This window comes from Rattus norvegicus, chromosome 10 (genome assembly GCF_036323735.1).
Source record: "Rattus norvegicus strain BN/NHsdMcwi chromosome 10, GRCr8, whole genome shotgun sequence".
NCBI classification, from domain to species: domain Eukaryota; kingdom Metazoa; phylum Chordata; class Mammalia; order Rodentia; family Muridae; genus Rattus; species Rattus norvegicus.
The window spans coordinates 101,006,392-101,020,350 of record NC_086028.1 but is presented as its reverse complement, the minus strand read 5'-3'; the positions used below and the strand labels follow the sequence as shown (position 1 = coordinate 101,020,350).

General features: G+C 51.7%; 1 protein-coding gene across 2 annotated transcripts; it reads left to right on the top strand.

The window, feature by feature from the left end:
* The first annotated feature begins 4,768 nt into the window (after positions 1–4,768).
* On the top strand, positions 4,769–13,506 carry Fdxr (ferredoxin reductase). 2 transcript variants are annotated; one of them, XM_039086911.2, is made up of 12 exons: positions 4,769–5,452; positions 5,545–5,648; positions 8,982–9,077; positions 9,270–9,392; positions 9,503–9,616; positions 9,895–9,996; positions 11,064–11,171; positions 11,423–11,507; positions 11,623–11,822; positions 11,903–12,074; positions 12,758–12,928; positions 13,096–13,506. In XM_039086911.2, exons 8-12 carry the CDS (start codon positions 11,435–11,437, stop codon positions 13,224–13,226), a joined length of 747 nt encoding a protein of 248 aa, XP_038942839.1. In that variant the 5' UTR covers positions 4,769–5,452; positions 5,545–5,648; positions 8,982–9,077; positions 9,270–9,392; positions 9,503–9,616; positions 9,895–9,996; positions 11,064–11,171; positions 11,423–11,434; the 3' UTR covers positions 13,227–13,506. The 2 variants fall into 2 exon arrangements, with proteins under 2 accessions (XP_038942839.1, NP_077067.1); NM_024153.1 differs by having other exon boundaries at positions 4,816–4,916; positions 13,096–13,505.
* The last annotated feature ends 453 nt before the right edge of the window (positions 13,507–13,959 follow it).

The window sequence follows — 13,959 nt, the reverse complement described above, 5'->3', positions numbered from 1 at the left end:
TTTGATTTTAATCTTTACAAGGTAGAATATTTTTTCTCATATTATAAATAGGGGGAAAAGAAGCTGAGATTAAACCTCTCAATATCATGACTATGAAATTCAGACTAGGGATTTGAACTCAGCGACCCCAGAACCCATGTTGGTGACTATCAGAGATGCCGCTTCTGAATGGGAAGCCCTATAGATATTTTGGGTGTTTGAACCTGAATTTCTGTCTCCTTTTTTTTTTTTTTCATCTTTATTAACTTGAGTATTTATTTACATTTCAATTGTTATTCCCCTTCCCGGTTTCCGGGCCAACATCCCCCTAACCCCTTCCCCTCCCCTTCTCTATGGGTCCCCATCCTCCCGCCAACAATCACGTTCACTGGGGGTTCAGTCTTGGCAGGACCAAGGGCTTCCCCTTCCACTGGTGCCCTTACTAGGCTATTCATTGCTACCTATGAGGTTGGAGCCCAGGGTTAGTCCATGAATAGTCTTTGGGTAGTGGCTTAGTCCCTGGATCCTTTTTTTTTTTTTAAAGATTTACTTATTTATTATATATAAGTATACTGTAGCTGTCTTCAGACACATCCGAAGAGGCCATCAGGTCTCATTACAAATGGTTGTGAGCCACCATGTGGTTGCTGGGAATTGAACTCAGGACCTCTGGAAGAGCAGTCAGTGCTCTTGACTACTGAGCCATCTCTCCAGCCCTCTATCTCCTTCTTCTACATGACAGGATATCCAGCGGTTTTATCATTAAGATTTTTTTTTTCTGAGACATGTTTTTTTCTATGTAGCTCTGGCTGTCCTGAAACTCCCTCTGTAGAACAGGCTAGCCTCAGACTTAAGAGATCCACTTGTCTCTACCTCCTGAGTGCTGCTGCCATGCCCAGATGAGATAAATTCTTCAGGGATCGATGTTGAGGCTCAGTTGATAGAGTGCTTGCTTAGCACGCAGAAGATCCTGGCTTCGGTTCCCATTACTGCTTAGACCAGGTCTGCTGGTGCACTCAGGAGGTAGAGAGAGGAAGATCAGGAGTTCAAGGTCATCCTGGGCTACATAGCAAGTCAAGGCTAGGTTGGGCTATGTGAGACCTTGTCTAAGAGGAAAAAAAGAAAAGAAAAAGAAATTCCTTATGACTAACCATTGGATGGTAGGTACTGTGTGATGCTCTGGGGAGGAGGGAATGAGATTTCCCCTGTACCCCACTACCTTCATGAAGCCTGCAGTCCAGTGCGGGGTGTCAAATTTTGTGAAAAGGGCCAGATAAACATTTTGGGTGTTGTGAACAATACGATCTCTGTCACAACTACTCACCTGTGCCATCGGAGATGCCCCCAAGGCTCAGGAAGCACCATGGAAGAGGGAGCGGGAAGACTGTCAGAGCCAAAGGTCGGGGAAAACCAGAGCAGAACATTGTCATCTGGACATGACAGGGCTCCTGCACCAACGAACTCACATCGGCCAGTGGCTGCCCACACAAGATCAAGCCAGCGAGGATTACCGGAGAGAGGGGCGTCTTAGCTAGGGTTTCTATTGCTGTGATGAGACACTATGGACACTCTCACAAAGGAAAGCATTTAATCGGGGCTGGCTTACAGTTCAGACATTCAGTCCATTACTGTTGGGGTGGGAAGCATGGTGGCAATGCAGACAGGAGCTGAGAGTTCTACTGGATCCACGGGGAGTGGGAAGAGTGACACTGGGCCTGACGTAAGCATCTGAAACCTCAAAGCCAACCCTCAGTGACACACTTTCTCCAACAAGGCCATACCTAATAGTGCCATTCCCCATGAGCCTATGGGAGTCATTTTCACAAGGCCACAAGGGGAGGAGAGTCGACAAGCTCCTGTTGCTAACTGAGGTTTTCCTGACAATCGAGGTTGTTCTGACAATTGATGTTTTCTGGGGAGGGTGAGTCAGCTTTCTTGAAGGGTGTGGCTCCTGGTAAGTCCACCGTGCCATGAATATATGGACAACAGGAACTGGAGTCAGCGAGTTATTAAAAAAAGACAAGAACACCATGAAGTTTTGGTTGTGGGGTGGATCTAGGAGGGATTGGGGGAGAAATGGGGAGTGAACAGGATCAAAATACATTATATAAACTTTTCAAAAAACTTAATAAAAATATATTTCTATAATGGACATGGTATTGTCCCATTAAAACTTTACTTATAAGCAAGTGATTGTCTGTCACAAAATGTTAACTATGTCACCATTTAAGATGGCTCAGTAGTTAAGAGCATTTGCTGCCCTTGCAGAGGATGAGAGTTCAGTTCCCAGCACCCATGTTGGATGGTTCACAACCGCACGGAACTCCAGCTCTGGTGGTCCGAAGCCCCTCTGATCTCCAAGGTGGCAGCACATGACAGAGAGACGGGTGTATATATAAAAATAGAGAGAGAAACTGGCAATGGTGGTGCACGCCTTTGGTCCAGCACTAGGGAGGCAGAGGCAAGCAGATTTCTGCAAGTTCAAGGCCAGCCTGGTCTACAGAGTGAGTTCCAGGACAGCTAGGATTGCACAGAGAAACACTGTCTCGAAAAACAAAACAAAACAAAACAAAACAAAACAAAACAAAACAAAATAAAACAAAAACAGTGGGGAGTGATTAGTAGAGCAGAGGATTCTGGGATACTCACTGTACTCTGGTTCTCAAACTAGGTGTTGGGTCGCATTTTTATACCTTATGGTCTCATAATCCATCAACTATGGTTATAATGTGTGCACTTCTCTGTATGCTAAACTTCAACAAATATAATCTTGATTTTTGTTGTTGTTCTTTTGTCTTCTCTGTGTAGACCAGGCTGGCCTCAAACTCACGGATCTGCCTGCCTCCACAAAGAACCACTGCAGCCTGGCTAAAAACATTCTTTTTTTTTTAAAGATTTATTCATTTATTATATATAAGTACACTGTAGCAGTCTTCGGACACACCAGAGGACATCAGATCTAATTAAAGAGGGTTGTGAGCCACCATGTGGTTGCTGAGATTTGAACTCAGGGCCTCTGGAAGAGCAGTCAGTGCTCTTAACCACTGAGTCATCTCTCCAGCCCAAAACATTCTTAAAATAGTGTAAAAAACATATGAAAAATAAAACAGGAGAGACTTCTGGATTAAGCTCCTACACACGGCTCCAACAGACCAACCTAAATGTCCAAATGGACTCACCATGAAGTTCCCCAAGCTGACAGCAGCCATTCATCTGGCCCAAGAAACCCACATTAGAGTCAGGCCAGTCAGGCCAGTCAGGCCAGTCGCAGTTGGTATGATGACGTTCCCACGGCCATTTACCTCTCACAAAAGATGTGGTATGATGTTTTGTGAGACCAGGTGTCACGCCGTAGCCCAGGCTAGCCCTGTAGCTGAATTATGGAATAGAAAATTCAGCTAGGAGAAGGGGAGCAGTTAAAAGGTAGAGCAATTTCTCCTAAGTCCCTGGGTTTGGTCTTCAACAAGAATAAACAAGAAATCCGATGTTGTGGGGATGACAGGTTAGTCTTCCAAGAAGAAGGGCCCCCAGAGAAGCATTGGGCATGTCTGGTCAGAGGTGACAATGAATCCTGCCCTTATTATACTTATATTTTTGGTGGTGTGATCGAACCCAGGGTCTTGTGCACATTAAGCATTCTACTCTCCTTGTGAAGAAAATATTTGTGGGTCGCCAAGAGGGTAAAGTTGCTTGTCCCCAGGCCTTAAACGAGTCTGATACCCAGGAATTCACGTAGAATAGACAACCATCTCTTATAAACCGCCCCGACTACCACATACATGCGAGCACTGTGGCATGGGTACACCGGCCCCCATAAATAATGTAATAAAATATATAAATGTAGGGGTTGGGGATTTAGCTCAGTGGTAGAGCGCTTGCCTAGTAAGCACAAGGCCCTGGGTTCGGTCCCCAGCTCCGAAAAAAAGAAAAAAAATATAAATGTAAAAAAGACTTAAAAAGGGATTGGGGGTTTAGCTCAGTGGTAGAGCGCTTGCCTAGCAAGCCCAAGGCCCTGGGTTCGGTCCTCAGCTCCGAAAAAACTTAAAAAGATATTGCTTTTAGGCTTCTGCATCAAGTTTCTCTTAAAATATGGAATATTAATGATTTAACTTGAGTACTGAGCTTTTGAGTTCCCCCCTAAGGTACGGTCTCACCCTGATCCCTGTACTGTTGGATCGGGATTGAAGGTCGGGCTCTGTTCTCAGTGCCAGAGGGGAACCTCTTCGCGTGTTTTCTCCCCCATAATGGGAAGTGACTAGAAACAAGCTCTTGAGAGTTTAATACTTTTCCTGCTCTGGCCACATCAGTTCAACACCCAGACTTAAAAATCGAGGAGCCCTGAGGGTAGGGAGGGAAACACGAGAGACTTCCGGGATCTGACCTACTGATTGGCTGATACAAAAATCACTCAAGCAGGAACCTATCAAAAGGCAACGGCAACGGCGTACGTCATCAGCAAGCGGCAAGCTTTACGTAAAGTAAGCTTCTTTCTAATTGGCTCACTTCTCCAAGAGCAACTGAAACAGCATAGAGGATTCGCGTTTCTTCAAATCGAGACTTCCGGCATCTGAAGGGAGAAGGAAGACTGGAGAATTTGTTAAGCTTTTGAGGGTTGGATTTTTCTGGGGGCGTGGTCCTAGTAAAATGGAGGCGTGGCTTTCTTGGGGGCGGGGTTATTTTGGAAATGCTGGTGAAGTATCAGAGTTGAACTTTGTAAGCGAGCGGGGAGGCGAGGCTTGGGGCGGGGCTACAGTGATGGGCGGGAACAGAGGAGCGTCTCCGGCGGGCTGCACGACCTGCGCTCAGCCACTAAGGAGTCACTGTTAGCTGTTCTGCCGGCGGGTTGCTCTTCTCAGCCATGGCTCCTCGCTGCTGGCGCTGGTGGAGCTGGTCCGCGTGGCCTGGGGTTCGGCCGCTTCCCTCCAGGAGCACTCCGAGTAGGAGCAGGGCTCTTGGGGCTGCACTAGGGCGAGGGGAGGCCTGTGATCAAGAGTGGGGTTCCGAGCGGACCTGAGGCAAGGCTGGAGAGGGGCAAAGCTGAAGGTGTCTGCTCTTGCGGGAGAAATGGGAGTGGTGTAGAAGGGAGGTTCTGTGCGGTGAGATATAAGACGTCCTGGGTAAGACGGGTCAGTAAAGGCTAAAAGGATAGACCAGGAGGTCCTTATGTGAGATACGAGGTGAATGGAAGTGACAGGCAAATCTGAGGTGAGGATATGAACAATAATAGAGTTCTGTGGGGGAAAAGGGGATAGGAAAAAGCAAGATAGAAACGTGATGGGGATATGAAGACGTGAGATCACACAGGGAACCTCACAAGAAAAATGAAGTGCTGTGCAGGACAGCTTCGGGGGATAAGGAGGTCGGGAAGATTATCGTTATTGTTCATGGGTGAGGCATGGGGTTCTGGATAAAGACAGCTCTGGCATTCAGATGAAATGGTGAAGCTTTGAGGAACAGAACAAGGAAGATGCAGGTGAGGTTGAAGGGCAAACTGCAATTGGACAGAATTGGCTTGGGGTGGTAGAAGACTGTTGATTTGACCTTGCTGTCCCTTGCTCTGCCTAGCCCCTGGCTTCTGCAAGAAGTTCTCCACACAGGAGACAACCCCTCAGATCTGTGTGGTCGGCAGTGGCCCAGCTGGCTTCTACACAGCCCAACACTTGTTGAAGGTAAGTCAGTCCCTCCCCCCAGGTTCCTTTCACACCGCACCGTTCATTTCTTGCCCCAATTCTGGGGGCCCTTTGGTTTGCCTGACAAGGAAGGGGCTTCCGACTCACGTAGGCTGTGTCCCTCCTACCTGATTCCACAGGTATATTTGAGGGTCCCTAGGACCTCAACTGTGAGAGAAATGTATTTGTCCCATGGATGATGGTCAGGGACAGATGGGCAGCTGTCCCCTGCTTTGCAGGGAAGTCTTTCCAGTCTTTAGCCTCCCCTTATCAGAATGCTTCTTCATCTCCTGCATTTTACATTCCAAGGCCATCTTGCCTGCAGCTTTGAGCCCTCCCCCAACCCCAGCCCTCCCACCCAGCCCCAGCTCTCTCCACAGACACAGTCCTCCCCACAGCCACAGCCCTCCCTATGCCCATTTTTTTTCCCATTAAAGGCCAAGGTCTCAAATCTTTCAGTATTAGTCTTGCCAGACAGGACGTCAAGGCTGCCAGATGTACTGGAAGCTCTATCTCAGACCTTAAAGCAAAAGAGGAAGGGGGCAGGGCCTGCAGAGAAGGCTCCATGGTTAGGAGTGTTTGCTGCCTCACAGAGGACCACAGGATGGGAATTGGGTTCCCAGCACCCACACAGTGGCTTAAAACTCAGCTCCAGGGAACCCAGGGTCTTCCTCTGGCCTCTGCTTGGCCCTTTATTCTTGCACATGTGCAACCTACATAACTAAAACCAGGAAGTATTTTTAAAAAGTAAGGGATACTGAATTCGACTGAGAGGAGACAATGTCTGAACTTTAGAGGGGCTTGTAATACCAGCAGGACAGAAGAAAGGACAATGATTATATTGATAACATATGCAGATATTTGAAAGGCAGGGTGACCCAGTGGCCTGGGTTACCTGGGGCTGACACTAGGAGGGTGTCATGGAGACCTCTGGCTGAGAAATGACCCATGCTTGACTTCCTCAGCTACCTACACTAACATGCATGGGTCAGCGTGACCAGAAGCTGTCCCCCAGAGAATGCACATTTGAGATGCACTACATGTGGGCTTCCGCAAGCTTGTGCAAGCTCGCTGGCCCCAAGATGAGTCAGCCTGGAGTGAAAGGCCACTGATGAACGACAGCCTGGGCTCTGGGATGGAAACTCAGGAGTTCTCAGGGTTGTGGTGGGTAGGTGGGTGGTGTGGTTGGTGTCAGGGAGGGTGAGGGAATAGAACCTAGAAGGCAGGTTTCTTGGTATCTTCTCAGCGGGTCAGGTCTTGACCTGCAGGCATGAGGGTGTACTTATAGAGCTGTCATTCTAGCTGGAGGTTTACAAGGTATTTTAGAACTTAGGCTAGGGGTGGCCGCTAGCCCAGCCTAGAGAGGTGTCTAAACTGCCTTTCACGGAGCATGTGAGAACAGAATAGCAGGAGTGCCTCAGGAATGAGGAGTTATGAGGACAAAGGCCAGAGGAAGGAGAGTGGCCCCTTAAGCATCATTCCCAGAGCCTATTCCAGAAGGCCACTGAGTATATGAGGGGTGAAGAGGTGAGAGCTAGGGTGAGAGCCCAGATCACAGGGTACCTAGAAACCACTGACCACATTGTAGACTTGAGTGGCTTTCTTGGAGCAATTCCCTATTCCCTGATGGAGAGGTTTTATTCAAATAAGCATTTCTGGACCCAGCTCAGATTTAACCAAACTCTATGACTGGGACTCTCAGAATCAGCAATTTTAAGCCAACACCCTGGGAGGAGATCTTGACACTCACAGATATAGAAAACAGGCCTCAGTGAGTCAGCTCAAGTAAATGGGAGAGGGAGGATGTCTTAGCGGTTAAGAGTGCACACTGCTCTTAAAGAAGTTTTGAGTTTGGTTCCTAGCACTCACAACAGCTGGCTCGCAACCATCTGTAACTCCAGGGGCTCTGAACCCGTCTTCTGGTCTCTTCAGGTGCCTGTACTTACGTGCATATGCTACACACACAAACAGATAACTTTAAAAAAAAACATATTTAAGGAAGGAAAAACAAGGAAGCCTCCATTGGGGATTGAACACGGGGCCTCATGGGTGATAGATGGGCTACTCCCCCAGCCCACTTCTCACTGGGAATGCTCACTCTGATGGGTAGACCTACTCAGGGCTGTTTGCCCAGAGAGCAAGAGAGTGGAGGGGAAGGATGTGGACTGAATAGATCAGGGTAAAGGGGAGGCCGAGGGCTGCAGCCGGAGCTCCAGAGGTGGGGATGAAAGGGACATGGAAATACAGGGGGAAAGGGCAGGGGACAAGGAATGGGCTTCGATGTACGGAGTCAGGCATCCTGGATCTCAGATGGGGAAAGAGATAGGGTGAGAGGAGGGGAAGGGGAGACCTACAAGATTTGAGGTCCCAGGAGGGAGTAGGTAAGACCTCCCTAGGACATGGTGGGTGTGTGTTCAGGAGGAACCGGGGACCCCAGAGCAGGGGTGCTTCGGGGACTGTCCGTCTTAGGGAAGGAGCCAGAGAAACACCAGTTGGCAGGAGGAGGGGGGGGGTTGGAAGATGGGTCTGCGTGAGATCAGGGCTACTGTGGAGGTATGGTGGGAGAAAACCCTGTGTCCGGGAGGCGGGAGGGAGTGGAAGATGGAGATGGTGAGACGAGGTTGTGTCAGGGATGACCAGCAGGCTAAGCAGTTTGAACCCTGTCCTGTGACCCTGGGAAACAAGAAAAGCCACAGCCGCATGGCTCCTGAGTGAGTCCACTGTGAAAGCCACAGCCGTAAGGCTCCTGAGTGAGTCCACTGTGTCCTCACTCTGGGGGAGCCGCAGGCTGAGCTCTTGACTCACTCAGCCTTTAGTGTGATCCAGAGGGACCGGCGTTCTACTGCACAGAACCTTTCCCCCATGACGCAGCAGTTAGTGGTGGGACTGGGCTTGGCTCCGGGGCTGTGGACTTCGTGGCTACAATTCTCCATGAGCTCTCCTTAGCTCCATCCATCGCTTCAGATTCCACGGAGTCTGAGAGATAAGATTTGGGAGGTCACTTAGGGGCTGACCGAGGGCAAAAAGGCAGATGGCGCCCGAGAGGGGCTAGACTTGGGGCAGGCAGTGGAGTACAAGGAAACAGATTTGGACGAAGGCCAGGGGAGATAGGCAGGAACTCATCCACCTTGAGTCCTTCTGAGCTGGGTGGAGGAGGTCAGGGCAAGGTCGGTGTTACCCTGACTACTCTTTTCCATGACTCACCCAAGGCCTCCCCGTTCACAGAGAAGGAGGCTGAGGCTCAGGGTTGCATCTGACCTTCTGTCTTGGGAAGGGTGGCCCTGTAGGGGCCCAGCCTCCCCTTTGAACCCACCAGCTGTGTTTCTTCCCCAGCACCACACCCGGGCCCACGTAGACATCTATGAGAAGCAGCTCGTCCCCTTCGGCCTGGTGCGCTTTGGTGTGGCACCTGACCATCCTGAAGTAAAGGTGGGTGTCGCCTGGTGTGGAGGGTGGAATTGGAGACAATAAAGATGAGGGTAGAGAGGCTCCCTGACATAATAGAACGACCCTTGGCTGTCTGTGTGATGGGACCCAGGCTCCATTCTGGGGATCAGGGGTGACAATGGGACTGGCACGCTCCCTACCTTCTAACGTCCCTCTCCTCATGCTGCATGACAGAATGTCATCAACACATTTACACAGACAGCCCGCTCAGACCGCTGTGCCTTCCGGGGCAATGTGGTGGTGGGCAGGGACGTGTCCGTTCCAGAGCTTCGGGAAGCCTACCATGCTGTGGTTCTGGTGAGTGCCTATGTGGAGGGGTGCGGCTATGAGAAGAGGGGCTACAGGGAGGCAGGTGCCTGGTACTGAGGCCTTGGGCATGCATGGGTGGTGGCTGCATCTTTCCCCAGAGTTATGGAGCCGAGGACCACCAACCCCTGGAAATTCCTGGCGAGGAGCTGCCTGGAGTGGTCTCAGCCCGGGCCTTTGTGGGCTGGTACAATGGGCTTCCTGAGAACCAGAAGGTGAGTTTGAGGGACAACCCTGCTGCTTCCGGATGGAGTCAGAACATCCCCAAGGTATTAGATTTTGAGATCAAGGCAGTGAGGAGAAGGCTGAGGTTGATGTGAGATGTCAATGACTGAGGCAGATCAGCTGTGGAGACCTGTGGGGCTGTGGGGAAAGGGAAGTGGGGTAGAGCGGACTGCCTAGGGCAGCCTGGGGCCACAGCAGACATGGCCTAAGGTGTCTGCAGATGAGGTTAGCCTAATTGGGACTGAGGATAGGGACCTTTCTCTTCCAGCTGGCTCCGGATCTGAGCTGTGACACGGCTGTGATTCTGGGGCAAGGGAATGTGGCTCTGGATGTGGCCCGGATCCTGCTGACCCCACCTGAGCACCTGGAGGTGAGGGGTCAGTCAGAGGCTGGAGGGATGGAGGTGGGCGCACACTGAGGAAAGAACGCCCCTGCCGGTGGGGGCTGGGGTGGAGTCTCTTCCCTCCCAACAGCCCAGTGCCTGTCTCCTGCAGGAGCCTAGGCAAGATAGATACCTTCACACCCCAGTGTACCCTGGGCACACACATTCTCCTGCTCTGGAACATCTGGACTGACCTCCTGCTAGTTAAGAATTTACATTCGGGGTTGGGGATTTAGCTCAGCGGTAGAGCGCCCTGGGTTCGGTCCCCAGCTCCGGAAAAAAAAAAAAAAGAATTTACATTCCTCCCACTTCTCATTCTTGGCTCAGCTAGTCCTTCTGCCAAGAGGTCTTCCAGGCTGTCCTGTGTGGGTGTCCCTTCTGTGATATGTGCTCAGCCACTAGTCCCCTTTACTTCCTTTCTGTAATCTTGCTTCACTTCTCTAGGTTTGCAATGATGAGATTCGATGAGTATCTCTCTCCCCACAAAATAAGAACATGTGAGCTTCCAAACTAGCCTGTTTAGCTCCCACAGACTGTTCTTGCCTCCTTAAGCCCCTAGTTCTCTTCCGGACACGTGATAGGCTGTCAGTAAAACCTTACACGGGGTGGAAGCCTTTGCTAAAGTACTGTTGCCTAGGGAGCCATTTGCAGGATTGGTATCAATGCTCTATGTGGCCACCAGGAGGAGCAGCAGTATAGTTTTTGGGCCCATGGCTTTCTCTGAATCAGAGTGAGGAGACCAACAAACCTCGAAAGCCCCCTTTTCCAAGTCAAGCCCTCCTTCCCCTTCTTTTTTTTTTTTTTTTTTTTTTTGGTTCTTTTTTTTCGGAGCTGGGGACTGAACCCAGGGCCTTGCACTTCCTAGGCAAGCGCTCTACCACTGAGCTAAATCCCCAACCCCTTCCCCTTCTTTTGAGTCGAGGTCAAATATATAGCCTTGGCTGTCCTGGAACTCACTGTGTTGGTCAGGCTGGCTTCGAGTTCACAGAGATACCCATGCCTCTGTCTCCTGTTCCGCTCTGCCTGGCCCTAAGAGCCTCCTCCTTTTGTGCCAGAAAACAGACATCACAGAGGTTGCACTGGGGGTCCTGAGGCAGAGTCGGGTGAAGACTGTGTGGATAGTGGGTCGGCGTGGACCCCTGCAAGTAGCCTTCACCATTAAGGTACTGGGTCCAGAAGGGGAGGAGCCAGGGTTCTAAGTAAAGGTTTCCTACTTCATGTATGTTGGAGTTTCTGCAGAGCCCTTGGGAGTAGCTGCTTCCCTGAATGGAACAGGGGAGGGGCAGGGCCAGAGGCTGTGGTCTTTCCCCACACTGCTGATAGTTTCTCCCACCAGGGCTGAACTCTGGTGGGTCTAGGAGTGCTCAGGGCTCTGGACCTGACCTTTTCCCCTTGCCCCACCCCCACCCTCAAGGAGCTTCGGGAGATGATTCAGTTGCCAGGAACCCAGCCCATTTTGGATCCTTCGGATTTCTTGGGCCTCCAGGACAGAATTAAGGGTGAGGGGCCAAGTCCAGTCCCCCCAGCTCACAGGAAGAGGATGTCTAAGGTTAAATAAGGCCTGGGGGAGGGTGACCAGAGGGACACTCCTGAAATATTCTATACTGCTGACAGATGTCCCCCGTCCAAGGAAACGGCTGACAGAGCTGCTGCTTCGGACAGCCACGGAGAAGCCAGGAGTGGAAGAGGCTGCCCGCCGGGCACTGGCCTCTCGGGCCTGGGGCCTCCGCTTTTTCCGAAGCCCCCAGCAGGTGCTACCCACCCCAGATGGTCGACGGGTAGCAGGCATCCGCCTGGCAGTTACCAGACTGGAGGTGAGTCTCATGTTACCCAGACTTCCCCTTTTTAGGAGTGCCCCATCCCATCCTGGTGTTACCCACATTCTCCCCAACAGGGTGTTGGTGAGTCCACACGGGCAGTGCCCACGGGAGATGTGGAGGACCTCCCTTGTGGGCTGCTGCTGAGCAGTGTTGGGTATAAGAGCCGTCCCATCGACCCCAGCGTGCCCTTTGACCCCAAGCTTGGAATCATCCCCAACACAGAGGGCCGGGTTGTGAATGCACCAGGTGAGACGGTGAGCGAAGGCGGGGCAGCTGAGTAGATGGGAGGCTGGAGTACCAGGACCACGCAGTCTACACTGATGTGGTCTAAGCAGGCCCAGTTGTAGAACGGAGCCCTCCCAAGCTCAGCCAAGCTGGGACATCATTCAGTAAAAGTCTGCCGAGGCCCTCCCTGGGCCGGTGCTGACGCTGTCGGGAGATCGCCCCCTGTCCTTGGGAAGCGTCATTTGGCTCACCCATCCTGTTCATCCACTCAGCAAATATTACTAAGCGTCTGCAGAACTGTGAGGAGCTCGTGTCCCCAGGGAAGGACTCTTCCACACGGAAGCTGAAGGAGGGAGAGGGGGTGTGGTAAAACAAGACTCTGTCATGGGCTGGGCGTGGTGACGTAATGACGTAAAGACGCACACCTGTGGTCCCAGGACTCCGAGGCCGAGGCAGGCAGATCTGTAGGCAGCCAACCTGGGCTACAGAGTTCCAGCACAGTCAGGGCTACACAGAAACCCTGTTTAGAAAAACCAAGACAGCGGCAACCACAACACACAGCTGTCATGGCGAGCCAGTTGAGCATAATGCTGTGAGGTCTCCCGGGAGACATGGAAGAATGTTTACATGTGTATGTGTGTATAGTTTGGAAAGCGGACTTGCCAGGCAGTGTTCAGCCGAGCTCTCTCTGTTGCCCCTGTCAGGCCTCTACTGCAGTGGCTGGGTGAAGAGGGGACCCACAGGTGTCATCACCACAACCATGACAGACAGCTTCCTCACCAGCCAGGTGCTGCTGAAGGACCTGAAGGCCGGGCTGCTGCCCTCTGGCCCCAGACCTGGCTATACAGCCATTCAAGCCCTGCTCAGTGATCGAGGTCGGAACCTAATGCTGAGGCCTAGGGGTGGGGGTGGGGTGGGAGTGGGGTGGGAGTGGGGGTGGGACGTGTGGTTTGTCTTCGGAACTTTACCCTTTGGGAGGAGGGCCCTAAGGGACTCAGAGGAGGTGACTGATGGCACTAGCTTGTCTTTCTATCCACCTCAGGGGTCCGGCCAGTCTCTTTCTCAGATTGGGAGAAGTTGGATGCTGAGGAAGTAGCTCGAGGCCAGGGCACTGGGAAACCAAGGGAGAAGCTGGTGGATCGAAGAGAGATGCTGCAGCTGCTGGGGCACTGAACCTGGGCCCCAGACCCCACCGTACAAGAAGAGCTGTGCTGGGTTGGCAGTTGGGTTACAGTGCTGACTGTCCTGGCTTGGAGGCCGACCTGTGGCCTTTCCAGGGCCCTCTGAGCTCTGCCTCAGTTAACCTCCCAGTGTGGGTTTAGGCCCAGGAGGGAACCTGAGCTAGGGATGGATGGAGGTACGGACAGACCCTACCCATCTTGTTTCCTTCCTGTCGGACGATGGTAGGCCTCTAGACTGGAACACAGTGGAAATAAAACAGACGTGCCTAAGACCCATGGTTGACGGCTACCTTTTTTTTTTTTTTTTTTTTTTTTTGGCGGGGGGGGGGGTCACTTTCTGGCCCCAGTTTGCCGGTGGCTGTCAGACGGAAGCGAGGAAACAGATCCCTGCTCAAGAGCCTCTTGGGGACCGCAGAGATGGGGGAGGGGCATGCACCTCCCCTCCCTTCCCTGTCTTTCCTCTGCTGCTTTGGCCTCTCAGTCTTCAGTTCACACTTCAGTCACTGGCGATAAGTCCCTTACAACTCTGTCCTGCTGACCTCACTGCCTGGTGCCCCCAGGACAGAGAAAAAGTGGCAAAAGAAGGTGTCCCACTCTGCCCCATCTCTCCTGGGTGCTGGCAGGCTTGGCTTGGCCCTCCAATCTCCACACACTCTGTCTGTGCCTTTCCATTTTCAAGCTTCCAGACAAATCCACAAACCTTTTCAAAAACTACTTCAGCCTAC

What these genes read in the sequence shown, in the direction of transcription:
- Fdxr (NM_024153.1), top strand. Translation starts at nt 4,838, where the DNA reads ATGGCTCCTCGCTGCTGGCGCTGGTGGAGCTGGTCCGCGTGGCCTGGG. An exon ending in CTGACCATCCTGAAGTAAAG is followed by an intron (nt 9,078 to 9,269) that starts GTGGGTGTCGCC and finishes GCTGCATGACAG; the next exon opens with AATGTCATCAACACATTTAC. An exon ending in CCTCCAGGACAGAATTAAGG is followed by an intron (nt 11,508 to 11,622) that starts GTGAGGGGCCAA and finishes TACTGCTGACAG; the next exon opens with ATGTCCCCCGTCCAAGGAAA.